Source organism: Tribolium castaneum, chromosome 1 (genome assembly GCF_031307605.1).
Source record: "Tribolium castaneum strain GA2 chromosome 1, icTriCast1.1, whole genome shotgun sequence".
Classification (NCBI taxonomy): domain Eukaryota; kingdom Metazoa; phylum Arthropoda; class Insecta; order Coleoptera; family Tenebrionidae; genus Tribolium; species Tribolium castaneum.
Window position 1 is genome coordinate 11,518,587 of NC_087394.1, and position 26,201 is coordinate 11,544,787.

The following is a 26,201-nucleotide window of genomic DNA, read 5'->3' on the forward strand; positions in this document are numbered from 1 at the left end:
ATTATACAAAAATTATCGTTTACTATCAAGTACTTTGTTCTTATAATATTAACTCACAAAATTTTTCATGTCTTTGTTACTAATCATTTTCCAAAAAAAAATGCTGAGACAAGTCAATTTTATTATCTTAAGAGCTACATTTTGACGTAATAATGACATCTGTAACGTCGTTTTCGAGTTGTGACTTCATTCTTATTTTTTTAAATGACAACAGACATATTTGTTTACTCTGTTTTAAAAAGTATTAGTTTTCCAAAACATTATAAACGCTAACGTCGCATTTTACCAAATAATTTTTTTAAATAAGACTGAAAAAAATTTAAAATACTTATTAATGATTAGATCATTAAAAAAATAATCTAATAAAATAAAATAATATTGACAATTAAACATAACGGACTTTTTTGTCTGTGATGACTTGTGTCCTAAGCGGCAATTGTTTTATAAATATTTTTGTATAATTGTATAATTAGAAAACATTCAATATGACACCTAAATACAAGAAATAATAAAAAAAAATATTTCGTATTAAATAAAACAAGAACAAAAAGTTAAAACTCTTTGAATCATACTTTCATTATTTTTTATAACTTCTTTTGCTTTATTTTTTTTAGTTTTTTTATACTCACCAGAAAGAAAAAATATGTATGTAAAATACTAATCAAAAATGTCAGTTGTCATAAAAAAATATAAATGATGTCATTATCATTACTCTAAAAACTATGGTCTCAAAATATAGCATTTAAAAAAATTAAATCGACCTGTTTGAGTATTTTTTTGAAAAATAATTCATTACAAATATATGAACTTTGTGCGTTACTTAAAAGTTTGCTCTGACGTTTTTTTACAAAATGACTCTACAAGAATTAATTAATTGCTAATTTAAACTAATTTGAATTATGCTTCCATTTCAAATTAATCGCGAATTAGAATTTGGTTACAGTTCAATATAAGTTACACAACAAATAAACTTTTTTGAGAGCTTTTTTAAAGGCAACGAATTTTTTTTTTATATAATTTTTGTACAAAACAACAGGTTGTTATAAGAAATAATTAAAATAAAACAGTTTTTTGCGACTCAATAATAATATTTAATTTATTTTTACTATAACTACAAGGGATTGTACAAAAATTCTAAACTTTAGATTCATTAGAACTGTAATAAAACCTTTCAAACTTATTTCAAACTTATAGTAGTTAATTGTTTTTGCTATGGCAATAACCAATGAAATAGCCAAACGTGTGTTAAAGTTTAACTACCACCCTTTAAAAAGTTACAAAATAGATCTTGTAGAGAACAAAACATAAGGTCATTCTCAATGACTGTGTGATTATTTCTTTTGAAATACAGCAAAAAAATACAGACTGTTCCAAAATGGTTGTTTATGAAGTCATTCTAATTTTATATTCAAGTAGCGTCAGAAATGGTCAGAAATAATTTAAAAGTGTTAAAGTGAAAAAATAAATATTTCTTATTTCATATTTTTTTTACTAAAAATGGTGCAATTTTTCCAAAGAGTGAAACCTCCGAATAACGGACACCTTTTCACAACAGACATTTTTGTAGGAACGTAACAAAACCTACATTTGGTTCACTTTCATAAAAATCATTATGGTGGCAATTGGGTACTCTTGGCATTAACTTTTATATGAGTTGTCATGGTAACAGGTTAGTCAATTCCACCACAATGGATTTTATGAAAGTGAACCGAAAGTATATTAAAATTTTTGCCTCCCATAGGTGTCCGATGTTGAGAGGTTTTACTGCATGTAGTTTGAGAATGTCTATTAAGAGTTTACAAAAATAAATACCTAAAAAGTATTTTTTGTTTCCCGTGTCTTGTGATCATTGTGTATTAGGCGCAGTCGTTAAAATTGTATAAAACATACTGTATAGTATTATTTCCAATTTTTTGCTAATAAAACATTTTTTAATCGTGCAGCTAAACAATAGATGCAGGCGTTTGCAATTATTTCCCGTGTCGTCACTTCGTTGTTAATTACTTAATAAATTAGCGTTTGACTAATTTCTTTTTTTATGATAATAGCTTACGGAAGTTATTCTGTGGTTCATCGTGTGGGGGAAGTCCGGAATAGCTTGACTAAATATGAATGAAAAAATGCAAGAAAATCGTGCTACTATAAATCGATGAAAATTTATTTATATTCATTCACTGCAGTAAATAAACCGTTGAAAGCAAATAATTCGAAGGAAGAATGCGAGAATGCCACTGTTTGATTACCCCTGAAGTGAAAATACAGCTACACTCTGGCACATGCGCACAACCAGTCACCTTGCCAATGACGTCACGGTAATTTCGTTCAATCCCCGCGCTACGTCTGCGAATTTTCGCGCAGGTTGGGTAGATGGTGCGCTGGGCGTCGCGTCGTAGCTAGTTGGCATGTATACGTTCAGTCTCCCAGCCATCTTGTAAAATTCTAAAAGTATGCTTTTTGAGGTGTGTGTTGGTTTTATGGGATTTTAAAGTGACCAGGGTTATTTTATGGGTGAGTTTTAAAATTAGGACCATTTCGTGCATTGTGTGTGATTGAGCTGCGGCTAAAAATCGCCGTGAAATGCCCAAGTTATGGTCGGAAAGTGTGTCCCTGTCATAGCTTTCACTCCATCCGCAAATCGAAGAAAATCACTGAAAAGCCCCCCGATTGTGCTCGAGCCCGGCTCGGGGGCGTAGGCCCCCAATTTGGGGATGGGGTTGTTTGTTTGTGTTGCGTTTTTGGTTAGAAATTGTGCCGTTTCTGCGAGGCGTTTAGGGTCATTTTTGCCTGCCCCAACTGTTAGCCTTATTAGGCAGACCTTTGACTTTCGTATTTGTAAGAAAATATTACTTTTGCAAATTATTTGTTTCCATTTATTTGGGGTCGTGGACTCGTTTTTTTATCAAGATTTTTACGTTCGACGGTCTGTGGCTTAACTATCACCGGAAGTCGGTTATAATCACTCTTTAAAGGTGTTTGGCTCTTCTTTTTAACGTAGGTATCTCTCGACTCTCAAATGACTCATCATCACCAATCCAAGACATTGCTTGAGGTCAATAATTTCAATCAAACTTTCAACTTCATCGCATTTTTACTTGTTTTGCCAACGGAGGTTTTTCCTTACTTTCTGGTTCGGTTGTTCTTTCGAAATGCACACTTCTTCCAATTCAATTATTCTAATCTGTTTCACCCACTTTTGCTTTTCTAGCCAGTCGTAAATTGATTATTTTGACATATCTTCCAAACAGCTGACTCAATTTTTTCTCATCAATGTAATTCTTTTCATCTTCTTTGTTCCTCCCTTTTGTATTTAGTTTTTAATCAATTTTTTGAATTCGCAGTGTAACAAAACTGTTTTCCACCGTATTCATGTTCTTCGAAATTTTATTTATAATTTTATTTATAAATTGCTTAAGGGGTGTTCCACGGATCGATTTTAGTTGTTCAGTTGACAAAACTCTTCGTAACCTTTGTTTTAACTAAGTTTTTTACGATCATTTTCATTAAAAGTTTTGTTGATCAACTTGAACAATCGATCTGTGAGAACAGCCCTTGTTTTTAATAAAATAGTGTTTTGGAGAAGCGTATTGAAAGATAACCATATTATTAATTTAATATTTGCCTAATATTTCCGCATAAATGATTGACAAATTTGCAGATTTCAAGTTCAAATTTCGATGATAAATTATTGTACATATTCATTTGTACCCATTGAGTGTGCTTAAGTTGTTGAAATTTTTTAAACCACAGCAGAGGGAACTTTATTTCTGTTTGCAACAATTTTTTGAAAAATTTTGATAAGCTTTAGCAAAAATCTCACTCTGCTTTCACCTCAAAATAGCGATAGAATGTGTAAAACACATTTTTACCAGCGATGTGGTTGTAAATTAATTAACAGTACATATTCTTGATTGAAAAAAATAAAAAATTGCTTAGTTTTCCGCAATTTTTACACTCACTAAGTAAATGACAATAATTATTGCATATTTATTTGTTAGTTAGCATTGGTACCATTGTTATTAATTCATTGTCTTTATTGTTTAGTCTACAAAGTTTGTTTTATAGTTTCACAAACTATTCTTTGTCTTATAAAGAGTGAGTTTAAAGTAACGCATATTTTAAAAAAAAGTCCTGGGGCAGGTCGTTTTTATTTTCGTAAATGCTGGATTTTGACACTATTTAAGATTTCTGACATCATTAGTTTTTGAGTATTGATATTAACTTTAATTTTTTCTTCGCTGTTTTTGGTGGCATACTTTATCTTCTTGGTAAGCATTAAAAATTGAAAAAATAAATTAAAAAACACAAAAAAAGAAGATATCAAGTAAAAAAAGTTAATTACACATAAAAGGCTTCATTTTTTCGTTTTTGTCGTCTTTAAAAAGGGCGATTGTTTTTTTTTTTTGAAAAATTACAATGACAAAAATATGAATTTTATTCGTAACTTCACTTTGTATATTTTTAAATTTAAAAGTAGATACTTAATGCAACGTAAAATCTTTTTGATCCTTTATTTTAATGTCAATTTGAAAATGGTATATGTATTAGACTTAAAAGATCTTATTCTAATAAGTATTTAACGAAATAAAATTGAGTATTTTTACTGTTGGCATATTTTTATCACGTGATTCGCTTTGTTAAAATAAAATACACAATACAAAACACATAATACATCGTGTTAGGCTCGACATCTTACTTGAGTCACCTTGTATCTAGTCATTGGACAAAGCAAATGGAAAAGAAGTGAACAAAGAGATTAAATTAATGAACAAAATAAACAAAACATTTTAACTTGCAAATTAAAAACTTAATTTTTTTTGAGTAGAATTTTTTTGTTATTATTTCAAGGCAAAACTAGTTTTGTCGGAGTATTCTTAGATTTACCAAGATTTAATAACGTTTTCATCTTTGAGAACGGGATTTAAAAATATTTTTGACCGTAAAGTGTAGGATTTTTCAGTCAGTTTTTAAATAGTATCCACTGGTATCAAATAGTAACTGGTATCCAGCTATTGGACAAAAGCAAATGAAAAAGAAGTGAACAAAGAAATTAATTTAATGAATAAATGAATTATTTTTACTTGCATATTGAAAACTTAAATTTTTCTTTGAGTATAATTATAATTATTCAAGGCAAGATTAGTTTTGCCGGTGTTTTTTTGGATTTACCATGATTTATTGACCTTTTCTTTTTTGAGAAGGGATTTAAAAAATATTTTTGACTTTTAGGAACATGATCTAAAGTAGTATTTTTTTAACAATGTCGTTTGGGCAAGATTTTTAGGTACTAAAAATTGTCATGTTGGTGGTTTTACCTAAATTGGAAAACGACCTAAGGAATTGCGTTTAACTTTCATGACACTCACTTCGTTCGTGCCATTTCGTGACCCCTTTTTTAATAATGAAATGAAATGTGTTAAATGAAATTTTTTAAGTAGTACCTACATTTTTTTTCTGTAAATTCTGTAAATCCAAACGGATATTTCTACAGTATGTGGTGCACTAAATTTTAAAATTAACAGTTGGACTGTATTTAAAAGCAGGGTAAAGTCTGCCTAAAGATAAACCGAAACCAAAAATATTTATATACAGCATGCTTGACTGGATGTCTCTATTCTTATTTTTTGAGTAATTCGCATGTGATTTCTATTTTATATCTGTGTTTTTGATTTTGACCTGGAATAGTTTTTTTAAGTGTCATTATGGTGATACAGCTACTATGTTGGATACAAATTTTCCATATTATCACTCACTCTGATTTTGCGCTTCTGATTAATTTAAATTCCTCTTATAAAGAATTTAGAACAAAGTTAACACGCCACAATTGATATTAATTGACGTTGCTGATTAAAAATGAATTAGTTCATTTTTGAGATGTTTTAAAGTCTGCAAAGTTAGATTAAAATTTGTTATCGCGTGTTATAATTTCACCTGATTTTATTTGATTTCTGTATCAGTAGTTTAATCTCTAAATTAGCATAGACAAATTTCTTTCTTCACTTTCTCATTTTAGTGACAATTTTCGATACAACTTGATCTAGGTCTTGGAAGAACGTTGGTATTATTAGTAAGATAATACGAGTCGATTGACCTACACCTTGAAGTTTCCTTATAAGTAAATGTATTGTGCTTGGCATTTGAGTGCTGTAGTAGTGTTTTCGATTTTTATTTTTCGTTACATTGAAAGTAATTCAGGTAATTATTAATTGTGCATTAAGAATGTCATAGCCACACACGATCAGTTAACCGCATTATTGTTATTATCTCTTAATGAATAAATTATTTTCTCCAAAGATTCCATGACGTTATTGATTGTTAAACATCATGTTTTTATATTTATGTGCCTTTACGCCATTCACAAACGAACGTAATTAATGGAAATTTCGGAGAGCATTTGTATAAAGTGCAAGAGTTTTTAATACAAATTAAGCCGTGGATTTATCCGCTAAGTTTGTCGAAATACATTATGGAGATACTAATGTTGATTTTGTGTTTGAAGGAGCCCAAGAACTTCCTGGTAACAGTGTATTATTATCGCGTATCATGTCAAATGTATACAAAGCTGTTGCAATCGATGACATGTTGATTTTGTCTTGGAAATGGCTACAATTCGGGGAATAAAGCGGATTTTAAATGAGTTAAATTCACACATTGCAAGGAATTCACTTTCCTAGAAGTGAGGTAATTATTGAAGTGATGTATTTTGTAGTTTAATCAGTTTTATTTTTGGCATATTTAATAACGCACATGAACTTAGCACATTCTCCACCTAACTGTAAAAACCGTCTTACAATAACTTATTTAAAAAGGTTTATCGATTTCGTCTACAAATTTAGTTCAAGTTGAATTTATCGAGTTTCCTTGGTTGACAATGTCATTGACTCTTGCAATTGTTGGTTGCTTGGTGGAAATAGAAATGCAATAATTTCAATGCAGGTCAGTTTTAAAATAATGCAGACTGCAAGTTGGTTTATTCACCTGTTGCCAAAGAAAAATTTGGTAAAACGTTACGTTGCATACTATTAACTGTATTTTTCATGTAATAAAAACCCCATCAAAGTGTAAGTTTCTAAACTTTTCATGCTAATGTGCACTAATGTCTAGTTGTAACTTTATATCTGTACAAGGTGTACTATTATCATGCATAGATAAATAACTATGTGTAACTCAGGTATAAAATTTCTGATTAGAGTAGTTGGAAACTTGATTGTTTTACTAAGGTTACAAATTAAATACACAGTATTTTATTTAAACGACAAGTATTTTTGATCAATAAAAATAATAAATGCATAGTAAAAATAATAAATGCTCAGAAAAATAATAAATGCACAGTAAAAATAATAAATGCTCAGTAAAATAATAAATGCACAATTAAAATAATAAACGCACAGTAAAAATAATAAATGCAGAGTAAAAATAATAATTGCACAGTAAAATTGTAAATGCACAGTAAAAATATAAATGCACAGTAAAAATAATAAATGCACAGTAACAATAATAAATGTACAGTAAAAATAATAAATGCCCAGCAAAATAATAAATGCACAATAAAATAATAAATGTACAGTAAAGATTATAAATGCACAGTAAACTAATAAATGCTCAATTAAAATAATAAACGCTCAGTAAAAATAATAAATGCACAATAAAAATAATAAATGCACACTAAAGATGATAGATGCAAAGTAAATCTGAGCGTTTATTATTTAAACTGTGCAAACTGAAACTTGATATTGTGCATATACGATTTTTTCACTGGGCAAATTTTAATAAAATACTGTGCGTGGTTTACTTGTCATTTAAATTTTTTACTGTGCAAAAATGAATTAAACACAGATCATTTATTATTTTTACTGATTAAAGTCGAATTTATTACTGATCGCTTTATTACTACCCTTTTACTAATTTAATTTTTAAATTTTGTAACTGATGAATAGGTGAAATATTTCCAGTTCTGCGTTTGAATTGACCGATCACTTTTTATTTTTGCCGATACATATGGCAAAGATCGTCGGAATGATAGCTATTCGATAAAAATTTGATGTTGGTATGTTATAAATAAGAAAAAAGGACAAGAAACGACCGTAACATATATTTATTTCACGTAGATTAGAATACACTTTAGAGATGGAATTTTCTTTGAAATGTGTGATTGATTTAAAGCACACACGGGTGTACACAATGCTTGCATTAAAATCAATGCATATTAAATAACTGTCAAATGATACAGTTTTATTGTTAACCGTTCGTAACGAATATGATATTATAGCATGTAGCATAGTTGGTTTAGGTTATCGACCTTTATTCAATATGTTATGTACCTAATTATATGACTCACATTTTGCAAGGTTATTTATTTTTTGTTCCTCTAATAATTAGAAACCAAAGAATAGATGAGTTAGACGCGGTGGCTATAGTATTGTAATTTGTTGAGGTCACCTTAATTTTTAACTTTTTCCTATAGTTTTGCTGACTCCGGCGATAATAAACTGCATTTGCGGCACTTTATCGTTAAAAATAAATAAAAGACAGATTTTTACTTCATATTCGATTAACTCGGGGCCCATGGCCTAGTTATAAATGCAAATGTAAAAGGAATAAATGTAATGAAGGTCGAAATTCAGTTTTTTCACGCACATTTTTGTCCTCAAGTGTGGTAAAAATTTATTGATTTCTTAACATTTTATCGGTTATTATTGTTTGACTAAATACGTTTTGCAATAGTTACGCTGCCACTGACATGAACTCGCAAGTTTCAACATAGAAAAAAGGTTAAACGGATAATTTGGACGAAAAATAATTATTCCATAAAGTGGCTGAATTTTCTTAGAACGGGGAAGTTTGAAGAATTGTCGGGAAAAGTGGAATAAAGTTCGCACCGACAAGGCGAGATTTTAATTTTTGGGGCGCAAAAAATTGATTTCGTAGTCGTTTTAAATGGAATTTAAATTTGTGAGTCACTTGAATTGTTTGGAACGTCCATTAGGGATTGCGATTTGAATTTTTTGAAATGCGAATTAAATAACTACGTTAGTTACTGTAATAAAGCTAATTGTAGTCTTAATCTAAATTAGCTTTTCGGTTTGCTTTGTATTAGGAAAAGATGACACGTAGTTACTGTACTTGAAATGCTTTAGATGCACTAAGTCGTTTAATTACAAAATACAATAAAGCTAGATATTGCTAATTAAAACCCATCACATGCCTGAAATTTATCGATCAACAATGAAGTAAGGTGATATAATTTTGGTTTATATTTTCTAAAAATAGGATTGTCGGTTAAAAATAGCAGAGGCATACATATTTTACAATGCATGCGTCGATAAAACCGATGGATTTTTACAAGTTGATGGATGGTGTCGAGCAATTAAACCGCAGTTTCGGTAAAATGTTTTCCTTTCTAATTTCGGTGGAATTGCAAAAATCGCTTTCTCTCGTTGCGTGTCGTTTTTTCAATTAAATGATACTTTTGTAATAGAAATTGAATTAATTAAGACTTGGCATTGTACTTGTAGTAGTGTCACAAAAAATAATAAAATAATTAATTTTGCAGAATGAAAATTAAGTGGAAATCGTGATTATCACGCTTGTAATTGATTAGAAATGTAAATTTATATGCTGATTGTGACTATCCCACTGCGTCTCTAATTGGTAATATTTGTGTTGTTGTGCCTTGTGTTCACACACTTGATTTTGGTTTTGTCGTAGGTAATGTGAGCTGGAAAGTACGATAGTCAGTGGGGACAATGTCGGCAGCGATGCGCTCGACTCTTCAGACTGTCCCCGAAAGTCTGGAAGTGACCAAAAACGCCGACCCCACTAGCAGTGCCAAGACGCCAGTTAAAGTTAGCTCAGATGCCAACAAGTCATCCCGTTCTTACAACTATCACACACCTTCATCGACAAACAAGGTAAAAACCCTTTCAAGTCGACAAAAAAGAGGAATTTTATTCTTTATTTTCATTAACAAAGACGAATAAAATCCCTCTTTTTGTGTCTTTTGATCAAAGCCAAGCGCACATTTTTGTATTGTTTGGTGGTGGGGCCGTTTGTTGCACCGAAGCATTTTCGCTTGTATAAACTTAACGGAATCTGTACTGTGTAAGGGAGAGGTTTCAAGCGAGCGACATAGAGGACGCTCTGCGACAAGTGAATGTGATTGGCCTTTGAAAAAAACAAAGTAACACAATTCGGCAAAGGTTAAATAATCCCAACAACAAACACGGTATAAAAAAGATTAAATGATAAGTCTTTCCGTTTTCGTGCGTTTTTTTCACGTGATTATACGTCCGAATAAGAGATAAGTTGTTGAAATTCTTTGTATTTTCAATACAAATATCATTAATACGCGGCATGCATGAATTATCATAATGAAAGGAAATTTTATGAGATGAAAAGTGTTGGCTTTGGGAATTTTTTCGTGGATAAAATATTCAATTTATACTTTGTCATTGTTTTGATCAAACTTGTAAATTTAATTTGTTTGGTTTAGGTACTTATACAGGGTGAGTCGTAACTTAAACGCTTGAACTTAAGGATTGACAGTATCTGGTAAATAAGGAATAGTGAAACAAGAATCGGAATTGTTAAGAAAACTGTTTAAATATAACTTTGTGAAATAACTTTGAAGAGTCTCTTTAAGATTTTTGGTTTTATTTTTGTCTTTTTATTTTTTTTAAAGCCCTGTTTGATTTTCGTAATCAAACTTATCTTATACAATGGTCTGCAACGAAATCCTCCTTTAAATAAAATTAGTATGAAAATGAAGATTTAAATGTGCTGGATATGGATCTGCTTTCAGTTTTTTTGGTGTCATATAATAGGTTTTTTCTAATGATTTTTTAAAATTTACCAAAATTATTTTTTTGTGGTATTGCATTTACGCTATTTTAATATAATTAAATCGTTTCTTTACGTACATACAAAGACGACTTCAGTGGATTGGAAAAAAGCTGGGAACTAGCAGGCAATAATCATTCAAGAATTTTTTCTACGTATAAAGGTCTGACTTGTACAATATATCTTTTCAAAAATTAATTTTTTTACTCACAGATTTTTTACCAAAAATCTTAGTGTAGTTTTGATAAGCATAAACAAATGTTTCATTTCAAGGAAATATTACACATAGATGAGAGATGATCCAACGGGAAAGTAATGAATAATATGAAAAAGAAAAAAACTATAAAAAAATACTAGTTACATTTAAATGGTTTAGTGTTGCAACAAGTTATAACATTTGTTGTAAACTATTGTCGCAATCATTACATTTACAGTTAAGTTTTAAGTAAAACCTACGATTTATTTAAAAAATCTATTACAAAAAAAGTGTGATACATAATTTTTGTCATTAAAGTATTTCGATTCAGAAACATTTTTATGATAATCAGTGATTTTATTAATTCATTTATTAATCACGCATAATAATAATAATAAGAAGGAGGGGGAAATAAAGTTATATTTGAAAAAAAAAGTTATTAAGGAAAAAATCGTTTTACTGATTTTCATTATATATTTAGATATTATTTATTTTTAATGTATAGTAGAACGTTTTTGCTATTGGTTATTATTTGGAAATGTCAATAATTCCTCAAGTTTATGCGTATAAGTAAGTATACATACAGGGTGGACTGCTAAATGTGTCCTTCATTATATCTCAAAAACTAATAATCGCACCACCGACTTCAGCCTTTGCTATAAAATACTCAATGCTTGTCTGTATGTATGTGAGTTTTCTTAGAATTTCTCTATAATAAAAATTAATTAATTAAGAATATTAATGTTAATCAAACTAAAAATATGAAAATATTAATTAATTGTAATTTTATGATTTTTAGTATTATTCTAGTACCACGCAAATAATAATAATAATAACACTTTATTTGTAAAAACCAACAGGCGGAATTCAGATAAACAGCAAGTGTAAGAACACTCATAATGTTTTCTAGCAAAAATTGTTATAAAAATTTTTGATACCACCAAAATTATCTTTATCTGAATTTATTAATTATTCTTTAATGCTAGCGAATTTTTGTTACGAATTTTTATCACAAAACAACTTGTTCTCAGGTGACACAAAAAATAACAAGTGTTCGCAGTTACAGTCAAACTCTGTTTTAACGAACCAACGAACCTTACAAAACGTTTTTGTTAAGTTCTAGGAAACAATTAACATTTACGTTATGCAAAGAGATTTCAAAATAGGTATCCCGAATTCCATCAGCTGCTGATACTAGTATTCGAATTTGTAGCAAAAATATTAAGTACAAACAAAACTAAGGAAATAAATAGAATATTTGCCGTATTATTATCATTTGTATTCATATGTAATTATGTCAAAAAACTTTAAAATTACTATGGACTGACAACGTTCGTTTAGAGCGAAAGAACCAATCTGAAGGCCCTTGGATGTTCGTTATAAGTGAGTTCCACTGTATGTAGTAATTATAGGAAATTATAGAAGAATTCTAAAAAAATTCGCATGCATAGAGAAAAATATAAATAAAGCAAACTCTAAATTTTAAGATATAGTAAAAATATACTTTTAGTAGACTTATCCTGTGTATTGAATAAAAAAGACGAGCGTTTTTATAAGTATGAAAACGCAAATTTTTTATTTGTTTCGTGAAATATTTATCGTGTCCTAGTTTTGAAGACACTCGTTTGAGTACAGCGTAAAGCACTTGCTCAGTGTTTAATAAATTAGCGCGGGATGGAATTACAGTGAAAATTCATACACATTTTCCGGCACGTTGTGTACTAAATTCCGGGTGGACGCAGGACAGGTTAGAAGCACGAATCTAAATCAAATATGCAGCTTGTGGAGTTCCGCCTGTTGTTAGCAAACAGCTTGCGTAGCAGTTCCTCTTGTTCCCTATTTGCCTTGGAAATAATTTGAAGTATGTGGGTTTAATACCTACGAGGACGACAAATAAGGATATTTGATTATTTCGGTTTAGTGTCGAAATAAGATATACGAAAAAATTAAATTAAATTCACTTTTTGGCTATAATCCACGACGTCTCAATGATCTCGGGTCGTTACACAACTTTTATGGTCGTAGTTTTATCTACCCTGACATCTGATTTCATCATGTTATAAAGTGGATTTTTTATATTGGAAGACTTTCAATTTTGTGCTTTACTGTTTCACGTGACAGTCATAATGAGGGGATGTTTCATCGTCTTGCTGTAATTAAATGTGCTCATAATTTTATCAGCACTTGACAAATTGGGTGTGAAGTTAAAGTCGTTCGTGTTTTTATATATTTCTAATTAAATAGAAGGAAATAATATAAAAATTACGCTGGAACAAAACAATTGTTTATTTTTGGCTTGGACGTTTTAATTAAAAGGTAAAAATGTTTTCACCAGCTTGAAAAGAAACCCAGGAAATTTTTATTATTTGTCCTAATGTGAAATATGAGTAGTTCACCTTGTTACGTATCTTGATAAAAGAATAGAATGGGTGAAGAATCGCTCTTATAATAATCTCTCAACAAATACAAAACACAATGTTGACGATGCTACACGTACTGATTACTGAATAAAAAATGAAGCAGAGGAAACTACTATACAGGGTGAATAAATAGTATGGAAAGTCACAGTTCTTGTCACAAAAATTTTTAAAAATAAATTAATTTATATCTTTAAAAAATTTTCACTTTCTTTATTCATTATTTATTAAAACGTAAGTTGATTAAGCAAAAAACGCTTGGTTAGATACATTCTGTTAGCATTATTTAACGTAAATTTAATTTCTGAGACTCAATTAAAATATGAAAACTACAAAGAACATTTTAAGAAAAGACCATTTTATTGACCTGACCTGACCATTTTATTTGGGTTACGGATGACGAAAAGCAACACCTGTTTTATATATTTTTTAATGTACTAAACACTGTTTATTTTATTTAAAAGTACTGAAACAGATTACATTGTTATTTTATTTGCTAAAACTATTTGTTTTTTTATATTTTAGTATTTTATTCGAGTTACGGAATTCATGCTTTATACGGCAAAAAATATTTAACAATCTGTTAACAACTTCTATTCAGAAGTACAGTCACGATCGAAAAGAATGTCACCCTTACCAACCTGACCTTATACAGGGTGCTCAAAAACTGGCGCACCAACTCAGTTGTACGTTGTTGAGAAGCATGTGTAGATCAGAGGAAAAATCTTGAAAAAATTCTTAGTCATTTTTAAAAAAATCTGGAGCTACAAACTATATTTTGTTAACTTCTTCAGTTTTCATTAGTTTTTAATGTTTTTATGTTTCGCACTAAGTAATCGTTCCCTAACAAAACGATGAATAATTATTTTTAAATTCCCTATCAGACTTTAGCAGTTTTTTGTATTTAAAAAAATACAAATTTATCAAAAAAATCACAGTTTGTAGATGTGCCAACACTGGGAATTATTTTCTAGGAAACCATTTCAAAAATAATTTATTTTTATTGTTGATCAAATTGAATTGTGATCTCTACTGTTAAAGAACGTTGCCACATATCGTTTATTTAAAATTCGTTATTAATCAATAACTTTAATATAAAGAATTTTTTAACTATTTTTACCTTTATATGTAAGCAATTCTCTTCCACACTCCATTGAGTTGGTGCGCCAGTTTTTGAACACCCGTTAGAAAATTCCTTCTAAAATTTTTTTAGTCATAAATTCCAACAAATAGGTTCGTTTACAAACTGTCCAGCTAGTTTATAAACTAGTCAAGCGTACACATTAAAGATTTGTGGGTGCGGGTTTTTAGGATGTCATTCTTTTGGATTGTGACTGTACATACCTAACAATATTTAAAAGAAAATGTTTAAATATGGACATTTTCTGGAATGTACGTCCTCGTAAATATGGTTGGATTTACAATTTTAAGTGTGTTTTTCTGGCAGATACAATGATTCCTTTCGAAATACAAAGTTGGTATAACTTTAAAATAAGTAAAATTTTGAAAATGGCGGTGAAACAGTTTTCGTAATCCAAAAATTTTTAATGAGCATTTTTTGCTTATTTTTGCTTTTCATAATCTAGGAAAATTTGTAACATAGTTATGACTTGAGACGAGGTGATGAAATACGATGTATAAATTTTCCAACAAGTCGAAAAACGGAAGATAACAGCATGCTGTTGCAACGCTCTATTGGGATTTTATATGAAAAAGCACTAAACCGAGCATTTTTATTTGTTTCGCCGGAAATGAGCCCAACTTTTCTTTTTCAAGATGAAGTGTAGCGAATTTCCATCATTGTAAAGAAGAGATTACTAATCTCCAAGTACGCCGATTTGTCATCTGTAAACTAATTCCTCGCTTTCTTCTCTAATTTACGAGCAAATTAATGCTTTGTTTGTATTTTTTTCTGTAAAAACGGAACTTAAATTATTAAAATAATTTATTTGTTCCAATGGAATGATGTGCGAGGTTAACGGTAGCAAATGCCCAGTGCTGTTACTTACCATAATTTTTAATTTTCGTGTGTTAGTCGGACCGTCAAATGTCAGAATCAAAATGAATTAGGTTCACATTTACCATTTCGTGCAAATACTGTTATTAAAAGTTAATTTTAAACCCGGGTTTGTCTAATTTCATTAACTCGGCTACTTGAATTTATTTTAACGACCGTACTTTAACCTGAAAACATACGAAGTATAGTTTTCACAAATTGTATATTATCTTTTAACTGGATTAAACTTAATGACATTATACACAAACAGTCTTGCAAACAGATTACTTCAGGCTTAATTTTAGTGCACGTCACGTCTCTTCGTTTTTATTTCGATGGTGGTGGAAACAGTCACCCGAAGGATGCGGCTCGGTGCGTTGTTGAGGTCGCTTTCGTGATGAAACAGGACCGACACGCGTGCTGTTAACGTCAAACATTAGAGAGTGAGTGCGTCGTCAACTGGGAGGACTTCCTAGTGTTGGGTGCCGTTCGATTGTGGTGCGCGAGGAGGTCGAGATCAGTCAAAACGCGCTGCCGCTGCATTCGGGTCGTGCGGGCTCTGTTTTCCACCCTTTTTCAGTGCTGTGCAAGGACCTCGTCCTGCCGTAGTGACAGTGCTTGAGGTTATTATTTTCGGAGGCGGAGAGATAATTTTGTATTCTTCTTCATTTATTTATGATTTAAATTTAGTTGCGTTATCTATTCGTGTACATAGCGACAATATCGTAAATTATACACACTTAAAAAAAAAACAGGTAAAGTAAATTTTTAAATGACGTGAAAATACCAATTAGAGACCGCTTTTTATACTGACGTGATTTCGACTTTTCAGGTAATTTCTAATAATATCAATGATCGAATTGCAAGAATGTCAGAGATTGTTTTTGTTTTTATTTCATTCTCGTTTCGGAGTTGGCATTATATAAAACATTTCAATTAATTAGTAACTACATCTCCAATTAATTTATTGTGTAACTTTGAAAGAGATTCCTTGGACTTTGGCTGTTCTTTAATTCATATCTGTAAATTGCATCACTCTGGAAGGAAAGTTTTTAAATGATGCAGAATTATTAATCATAATCATACTGTAACGTTCACATCCAATATTTATTAGTTTCCATAACAATCTCCAAGAAAATTTAAATTTTTAAGCAAAACAATTTTTGCACTGGGTGGCTTGTTAAAGTTCTCATCTGTGGAAGGCTTTGAGATAGCGATTTCATTTTTGCTGTACTTAAGAGATAATACAGTGAAAATGATTCTCGCAAAATTACAGATAATCATTTGCTTCGATTTTTCTCTTAAAAATGTGCCACATCTTGTGGAATTGTTTAATCACTTTATTTTAGCACTTGTTTTGTTTACCAAAGCGATTTTTACAAATACCTTCTACCTTTATAAACTACTCTAATCGTGTCACAATTCGAAAAATTGTTCGATTTTAGCATTTTTTTGTTGAAATATAAGGACAGAAAATTTTATAAAGGATTCAAATTGTCAGAGAAAGGAAAAAAGAAAATTACAAAAATTGTAAAAAAATTTTACTCCAAAATAAAGCTATTTTTTTAGAAACTATTTTACATTATTATTTCTACAATCATCTACACCAAAATTAATAATAAACACTGAAATGTTTGCCTGCGGGGAAGCTCTGAATCTTTATTTTGTTTCCATATTTGCACAAGTGAAGTGATTCTATACAACGCTCTGAACTCGGAGTTCGTCATTTTTGAGGCACCCTGTAGTTCAATTCTGTGTAAAAATGTAAATGTTGCCTTCTGTAAATCGGTTCTACTTTTTTACTTTAGTTTTGTTTAGTTAAAATATGTTGATTTTAAGCGATTTTTTTTTGTTATCAAACATATAAAATTTTGTAAGGGCAGTATATTTTACGTACGACTATAAAATGTGTAACTGTAACTTCTCCATTTGTATCTTTTTTTTCTATTATGGTAGCAGTTTGTTTTCTGCTGGATTAATAAATCAATCAAATTTTTACTTACTTGTCTGTTTCATATTTTTTGAACAATTTGAGTTCCTGTTGTCTGAATGAATTGAAATTTTGCATACTTACGTAATCTGTGTGAGAATATAATTCTATATACGAGTAGTATGTGTGTTTTCTAATTTCTTAATGTTTTTATTTTGCAGTTCTATAGTTTTTAATTTCTCACTCATTCAGTTACTTATTTGTTTTATACAATTTCAGTCTTACTGTTTTATTATTTTAGCTTTTTAGTTTTCAAATTTCAGTTATAAACGCAATTATTTTGAAAAATTTAATAAAAGCAAGTAAAAATTTACCAAATTTAACTAAATGGTCTTAAGTTTTTTTGAAAAATTAAACACAAAGTGAATGAATATGAATACAGTCTACTTTCATCAGTTTAGTTCTTTTGTGAACTACCTTTAGACATTTATTTTAAAACACGTCTAAAAATCACAAAAACTGAAATCAATGGTATTTTGCATGTTCTATCAATTTAAATTTTTTGAGCAAAAGTTTGCCAAAAATAACCAAAAAATTTGTCCGAAAATGGCTTTTAAGCATGTTTTTTTACCTAAAAACACAATTATTTTTGTGAAAGAGACTAATAATAAGATCGATAAGTGCACTCTTCATTTACTTATAGAAATATATTAATACCTAACAATTTTCATTACGTTTTGTTTCAAAGATTTGCCGATATTTTTTTTATTCATTTATTTTGGATGAAAGTCAGGTGCACAAATCAGCAAAATAATGGTGTTACAACAAAATGAATTTACATTTCAGAAAAAAGACGATTAGAAGAAGTAAAGTCTTAAAAGCAAAAAATAACAAATATGTAAAAATGTTTTTTTAAGCGTTTCAGAATTACTTTGTTCAGTTGACCAGTTTCAAAGTTGTTATAAATTTTGGAATAGTAATCTGTAAGCAAAATATTCTATTTTGATAGAAACTTTTTTGTGCATTTTTTAAATTAAAGCTTTCTTAAAAAAACTGCATTAAAATGCTCAAATTTTCCAGGTGTGTGCATTCGGCTCTATTTTTACCGCCTCAAGTACAACTTATATTTTTATAACATTGCTAGTAACACCGAACATATGGGGGCAATAACACAAGTGTGTTTGTTTTTATTTTTGTTTATTTTTACGCATGATTCGACTAGATTAAAATAAAGCACGCCTGGTTAGATATTGTTATTTCAGATTCAATTTTCCTCACATACAGTCTAAATTGACGGATAAATTAAATTCTTCTTATTATTGAGTTTTATGTCATCTAAAAAGTCGAGCCGCAAAATGTCAAGCGAGCTCGACAGGCGATTCTTTGATAAAAATTAAATCTTAAAAGGAAAAGGTGAAATTACTTTTTTTGTCTTACTTTCTTTATCAATCGAGAGAGAATTGTTTCGAGAATACTTTATGAGAAAAGGTGGATTAAGAGGATTCGAGAACGTAGTAACAGGAGGATGATCCATTTTAGCGAAGCGATCTTTATTAGAAATGTTTTTGGGTTCATGACGAAGTGATTTCCTAAAAAAATATTTTTGTAAACATGTTGATTAATTGACAAATAATTGTGTGGAAATACTATTAAGAAATTAAAGAGGTGCGATAGCAACAGGGTGGCCTGTTGACCTTTTTGTCAAAATTAAAAACCAGTTAATTAGGTTTTTATTAAATAAAATGTTAACATTACGTTAGAATAAACAGATATCTTTTATTTATTTTTACGTACGGGTGTCGAATGCATAACATTTGGAAGAAAAGGTCATAACAGGGCTTACGAGCTTGTCACTAGGGTTACGATGATGCATCTCATATCAAAAGCAATATTTTTAAAAACGACTATCTTGTTTTTATTGCAAGAGGATATTTTCTTCTCGGTTTCAGTGATAATAATGGCCGAGGGACTGACGTACTGGATGTGAAAATGCTTTTATAAAACGAATAAATTAGAAATTTTATAAAGCCAAAAGGAAATTAATTGGAGAGAATCAACGCTCAGAAATTCTAAATAAAGCTTGATAAAACTTTCCTAAGGAACGCTTTGATTTACTGATTGCATAAATTTAATCATTTTGCAGGAAATGTGATAATATTAAATAATCACAGGGTGATTCAACTGAAAGTTGCGTGCGATATTTTAACTATAATCGTAGTTGTTTCTTTTCCTTGACCACTGAAAATTCGGAAAATGACACTTCCGTGTTACTATTTTACATATTTTCCTACTTTTTGTTAAAATATTTAAGTGTAAAAATTTGCTTCCTAGTTTACGCTGACATGGGGGATGTTACCTTCAATAACCTTTGTTAAATAAGGTCATTTAGTTGACTCACTTTGTATGAAATGCTAATAAGTCAATAGCAGATAAAATATGATAACTGAACATGTTTTGAGGATTGCGCTTTTTAATGGAATGAAAATTCAACAGAGTTTTTTTATCGCGTAAACAGACATTCCGTTTTTACGATAACACGTCCAGTGATTCAGAAATATTATTGATACTAAAAAAACAAATTGAAAATTGGAATGTTAATACCAAACACATGAAATTCATTTTGACCGTCAGTTTAATTAATAATTATCCAACAGAGATAACTCCAAATAGTTTTTCCCCACGTTAATTATTTACACAAGTTGGCGTTACACAATGTTACAACGCCCAGTCTATTTTCTCTTGGTGTTCCAGTTTCAGGACTCGCATAAGCAGGTGCAAAAAATTAAACAAACGAAAACGAATTTGAACTTTTTTGTTCAGACTACGGAGGACTATAACTTAGGAGACAAAACGAGACACTCAAAAAATAGTACGTCAGAGTAAAAATTGTTTTAAATCCAAACAGTTTACTAATACTCAACTAATGTTAAACTTTACACACTTAACAGACTGAAAAAACTGAAGACAAAAATTTTCATAAGAAACATGAGAAAAAAATTATTTAAAATTCACGCTTCGTTCTGTATTTTTTAAGACGCTGCGAATACGGTTAAAAATATAAGAAAAATGTTATGAAGAAAGTTGTGGAGAATTAATTTTCCTATAAAAAAGTTAGCGAGGTCATATCTCTATCTTCAACCGTTTAGGCCCTAAAGACGTTCAAAACCGCTCAAGCGATGTATTCGTTTCATTTTACCAGTGGTCAAGTAACGGAAAGTTAATTTATACTTAATATGTAGAAGATAGAAATATGGTGTTCCAGACTTTTTTATAGGAAATTTAATTCTCTACAATTTTGCTTTTTATACTTTTTTTGTATCTTCAACCGTATTCCCGGCGTTTTGATAAATATGCGATGTGCGCAAAGAATAATCGCATAGAATTATAAATTTGCTGCCAATACGGTTGAAGATAAAAAAAGTTGTAGAAAATAAAATTTTCTACAAAAAAGTCTGCGACACCATATTCTATCTTAAAAGGTTTAGGAACAAATTAACTTTCCAATACTAAATCACCGGTAAAATGAAGCAAATCAGTCGCTTGAGCGTCTTTGAATGACTTTGGAGCCTAAATATTTGAAGATCGGGTTGTGCTCTCATTGACTTTTTTGTAAGAAATTTAATTCTCTACAACTTTCTTTCTAACATTTTTCTTGTATCTGTAACCGTATTCGTAACATTTTGAAAATTGTGGGACAGAGTGTAGATTGTTTAAAGTTTGAAGTTTTTTAAAATATATTTTATATATGTTTATGTCATACGATTGAGAATTTAATGCTATATCTGCTCTCATTTTTTTTGTTTGTCTTGTGCGAACTTATACTAATACAACAATTTTTTTTAACTCATTGCTCGGTATGTAACACATGCGCTCTCTGGTGACATTAACGGAACTATAGAGGACGGGAACATTTTATTTGTACGTCGTTTCATCTCCTAACCCTTAGATATCCGTAGTCCAGACGTTCCATGCTTGAAATATTGTTATCATTTCTTTGTAATGCGTTTAAACTTGGCAACTGAAGCCAGCTTTGGCAAAAATGAATCACTGGATCAATTACTTGGTTTTTTTGTTCCTCCTAATCACGTCAGTATAAAATGATCTCTAATATTCGTATTGATTTTCAAAGTACTTACGCTTCCTGATTATTTATGTACATAGGTACCAGTTGATTTGATAAGGCCTGATAAGTGCGCTTGTAAATAAATGCGGACCAAAGACTGCGACCAAAAGCCACAGCAGTATTACGAAAACTTCTTGGTGCTCTCGTTGATCGTTCGGTCGGGATTGTTTCCGAAAGATGCGACCAAGTCCTGATTAAATTTTTCGTCGAATCAGTATGTTCGAAGTGTCCAGTGTTGCTGGAAGTAAACTAGACGCGGCCGCTGCAATACGACAAAGTGCGGTTCGTCCACATTACAGTGTTAAAAATCAGATGATGAGGCTGCTCAGGAGATCAAAATCGACGGCTAATCCGCCAACTGAAAAAATCCAACCGAGGAAAAACGGACACCATTATCATCATAATCACAATAATAATCACGATGCGAGAAACGGCGGAATGGTCGTTAATATTGTGGAAGGTCTTCCGTTTGTTGTTGGGGGCAAAAACAAAAAGGTAAAGTGGCCATGGACAAGCACAGAGACTTGTCTCTTAATTACGAGTAATTTTAACTATATTACATAAGACTGAACCAAGCATTTAGGGAACAAAATGAAAAGGAACCTTTATCTCTTACACACATCTAGTTATTTTGTCATGTTTTCAATAACATGCAAATTATGCAAATCTAAAACCAATGTCATTTTCTTACAATAACATATTTTTATATCTTTTTGAACAATTCTTTACACGTCTTTTACATTCAAAATACAGTCACATTGAATTTGGAAACAAAAAATGCGTAAACTATTTTTGTGACACTTTGTTATTATTTAACACGATCGTGGCGAGTGCGTTTATCGTCGAGACTATTAATTGCCGATTAACACACGTGTAGTTCGGGTGAACTGGAAGCGTGATTTATAAGTTTGACAGTATTTAGTATTTTTAGTTATACCGCCATAAACAATCATTGGAAAAAATAAACTCGAATTTTTCTACTGCTCAATCAATTATTTAGTGGTAAATTCCATTGCATCTGGTGTCTGGTCTCAGATGTGATCAATTGACGAAAATATTGAAATACGCACATGTTGAAAACTTGAACTGGTTATTGTTTAGCTTCATAACATTCAAGTGACTTGTCATTTGATTAGTTTTATCGTAAATTGATAGTTGATTTTACTGTGTTAATAATTTTAAGAAGACACCGCGACTGACGCAAACCAAATCATTCGTCATTTTGTACACAGTGCACCGATACTTATTCACTTTTTCGTTTTGTGGGCGTACAGTATAGTTACAAATGAAATAAACACAACCACGCATCTGGTGGCGGGATTAGTCAGCGAAGGTTACAATTTTCCTTATAAACGTTAATATTATTCTGTGTTTTTTTGCGAGCGATATGTCCAAATAATTTTACATATTTAAATCCTGACACAGCGGATTAACAAATTATTCATGTGCTCTCAGTGGTCCTAGGTGTATTAAAATTTCAGGATCTGCGACGAATTAAAATGTCAAAGTAAATCTTTTCCTGTGAGGTATTTATTTTAAATTGGGTGATTTTTGCGTTGCAATATGTTTTCGTCGTTAATTTATTTGTTAGTAGTTTGGAAAAAATGTTCGCCCTAACTCTAATCTTGAGCTGATGGATGGAAGACTTAGGTAGTGCTTAGGTCATAATTCCTTAAGAAAATAACAAGATTTTCTCGTCATTCGGTGTGATGATGATAAATTGTAGCTTATCCTAGTTCGGGTTGAAGTTTTATTTGGAAAAAAATATATGGAAAAACTGCATAATTACCGTGCGTCTCAATTGGCAGCTTCTGATGTTACGTTACATCGGAGACAATGCCTTGTTGTTCACACCAAAGCAAAGATTGATTTTCACAAAGTTTATAATTAATTAATCCTGTCACAATTGCTTAGAATGTCGTAGAGATTGCAGTCGAGTTTATGCTGTTAATTGTTAAAATAAGTCAAGTGGAAAGAACTGATACAGGGGGTGGAATTAAACGGCTTTGTTTTGGTAATTGTTGGTGCTTTAACTAACAAATTGCTGGATCATGATGCTGAAAAAACCAAGCGAAGTTTTTCAAACACTGACTGAAACTTTTATTAAAGATAGACACACGATTTAATAGCTTTAGTCGTAAACGATGTGTGTTTAGTTCAGCACATCCAATATTAGCTCTTAACGATTGATTGATTTTATTTAACATAGGGGGATCAATAATTATAGTTTCAGGATCACAGAATTCAACAGGTTAATAATGCTGGATCTGAGGATCAGGCATAACGCACTTCAAAGCCGTTTTAGTTTCAAGTATTATAATAGTGACCTACAGTGGAGTTCGGTTATAACGAACCTCGAAAATGCATCAGAATCAGTTCCTTATATGCGGTAAATTAAAAAAAGTGTTTTTAGCCGTTATTTATATGAAATAAGCCAAAATAAATAAATATTTTTTGGAAAAAAAAACACGAGTTTTTTGGGAAACAGTAATATGTATACTGTGTGAATTTTTTAGTTGTAATGGGTCATAGTAGAGCTCAAAAGAAGTGAAAATAACTCAACCTGCATTATCCGAATATTTACAGTTTCTGAGATATACCTAGTGAGCTTTGGTCGGTGGATAAATTTAAGACCAACAAAAAAATATATTTTTTAAAATCAATATGGTCTCTGAGTTTAGTCCTTCAAAATTTATTACATTGAGTTAAAAGTAGCAAAAACAGTCACACAAAAACAAGTCTTCTCATAAAAAAATATGAAAATGTAAAAATTTTGCTTCAATTAATTTTTTTGGCTGTTACTCCTAATTTTCATTTCTTCAAATGTCGCCGCTTATTAGTCATGTAAACTTTGAAAAAAGTATTTAAAAGATGGAAACCTACTTGATATTTCGTTTTTTCACGAATTTTTAGACCTTGAAGTGGAGGTTGCACCCTTATTATTAATAATACGAATGCAAAAACACAAGTTTTAAGTTAGAGGGCTGTCGTTATGCAACGAGCGTACGCGTGTTTCAATTTTTTTTTGTTGGAACATTTTTATTTAAAACACATTGCTGTAGGAAGCGTGTTTTAAAATGGTGGAAACATTAATTTAAAACACGTTGTTATGGGAAGCGTGTTTTAAAATAGTGTAATAGTGTTTATAATCTAGGATTCAGATATTAAAATGAAGGCTTAAAATGTTACCAACAAAAAAAAGGAGTAAAAGTTGCGATAAAGCAAGTTGGTTTATTTTGACTTTCTTATTCTATCATAAAATATTTGCACAAATATCAAATTCGCACTTAATTATGTTTAAAACACATTTTTATGGGTCAACATGTTTTTAGTTAGTAATTCAATAATCTGTTCATCAGTTAACACTTTTTTGCTTCTTTGTCATTATCAACTCCTACATATTTCTCAAAATTCGGTGAAAAGTTTGTTATAACTGAAAATTGCGTCATATTTTAAGTCAAATTTAGTTCGTTATAACTCGACTTCACTATAATTAGTCAAGAAAATAAATGATGAGTTTTGTTGTTTCTTTTTCTTTAAAATTTTGATTTTAAACATTAAACTGAACTAAAAAAATAATACTGCTACAATAAAGTTTGCACTACAGCAATTCGAGAAATGATCACTAGAGAGTACAAATTTTTTACTAAATGATTTTTTGATGTAGAAAAATGAAGCGAAGACTCTTAATGTTATTTTTGATCATTTTTATTTGATTTTACAAGATTTGATCACCGTTTACATTTTTTTAGCGTTTTGCATTAAATTACCTGTATGTTATCAAAAATTATAGTTATTGAAATCACAGAAACAGAAAATTTGAATTCCTCACATAAATTTGAAATGAGTTGTACTTGATATGTTAGGTGTTTGTTCGTTGTACACACATTCCGAATTGGTTGCATAAACTGTAGGCGATTCTCACTGAAATTTTCAAGGAGTGTGCACTTCGAATTTTATTATCACGAATATCAAGCACAGATAATGGCCGCGTAATTATTAAACAATTGTTCAGTTTTAACCTTGACAAGGACATTGATAGAAGCTCACGTGTTACGTATTCATTTCATCTTTCTAGGGAATGATTATGTTTGCCATATTATATTTTTAATTTCTGATTAACCGCAACCTTTAATTTATTTAATCAGTTACAAAATTAGCGAAAGACGTTTTAGATCAGACATACGGCAATCTTATCCTTATCTTTTTTTTTTTTTTGGGTAAATCCCGTTTAGTCACAACTGAGGAAAAAGTGTATTCAAAATATAGAAATCGGTGTTGTGATTTTAATCATCCGAGTAGGGATCTGATAATTCTTAGCATTATGGATGTTTTTTTACTTTTCCATTAATCTGACTCATTCTATTATAGGTGTGTTCGAGTGCGGTCACAGTGATAAAATATAGTATTCTTTCTATTGTGTAACGTGCATTACATTTTGTAATTAAGGTTTGATTGTTTTCTTTAAATTAATGTTGGTAATTTCGTGTCTGTATTGCTTTAGTTAATGTTTAATAGCAAACACAAGTAATTGCTAGGCGGGTAATTACATTATGATCTCACATACACGTCATGAAAAAGTATCACTAAACACTCGAACGTGACCTTGGTAGACATATGACATATTTTTTCTCAAGCATTATAGTCTCTCTATGTTTATAATAATTCAGGTAGTCTCGCGTTGAAAGTGTCATTTTATGTCG

The 26,201-nt window shown here is 30.4% G+C and overlaps 1 protein-coding gene across 17 annotated transcripts in view; it reads left to right on the forward strand.

Annotated features, from left to right (window-relative positions):
* The first annotated feature begins 2,370 nt into the window (after positions 1–2,370).
* The window catches only part of LOC656926 (par-1 protein kinase), a 53,553-nt gene continuing 29,722 nt past the window's right edge, over positions 2,371–26,201 (forward strand). For 12 of the 17 annotated variants that reach the window (XM_008193079.3, XM_008193084.3, XM_008193087.3 and 9 more), the window contains exon 1: positions 9,768–9,908. Coding sequence is in view for 3 of the 17 variants with exons in the window: in XM_008193089.3 (XP_008191311.2) it covers positions 21,715–21,993 (279 nt within the window). In the remaining 14 variants the exon portion in view is untranslated. Of the gene's footprint in view, positions 2,509–9,550; positions 9,649–9,705; positions 9,909–16,055; positions 16,201–21,536; positions 21,994–25,791; positions 25,948–26,201 lie in introns of those variants that run through there. The other 5 variants (XM_015978430.2, XM_008193090.3, XM_008193089.3 and 2 more) reach the window with 5 other exon arrangements.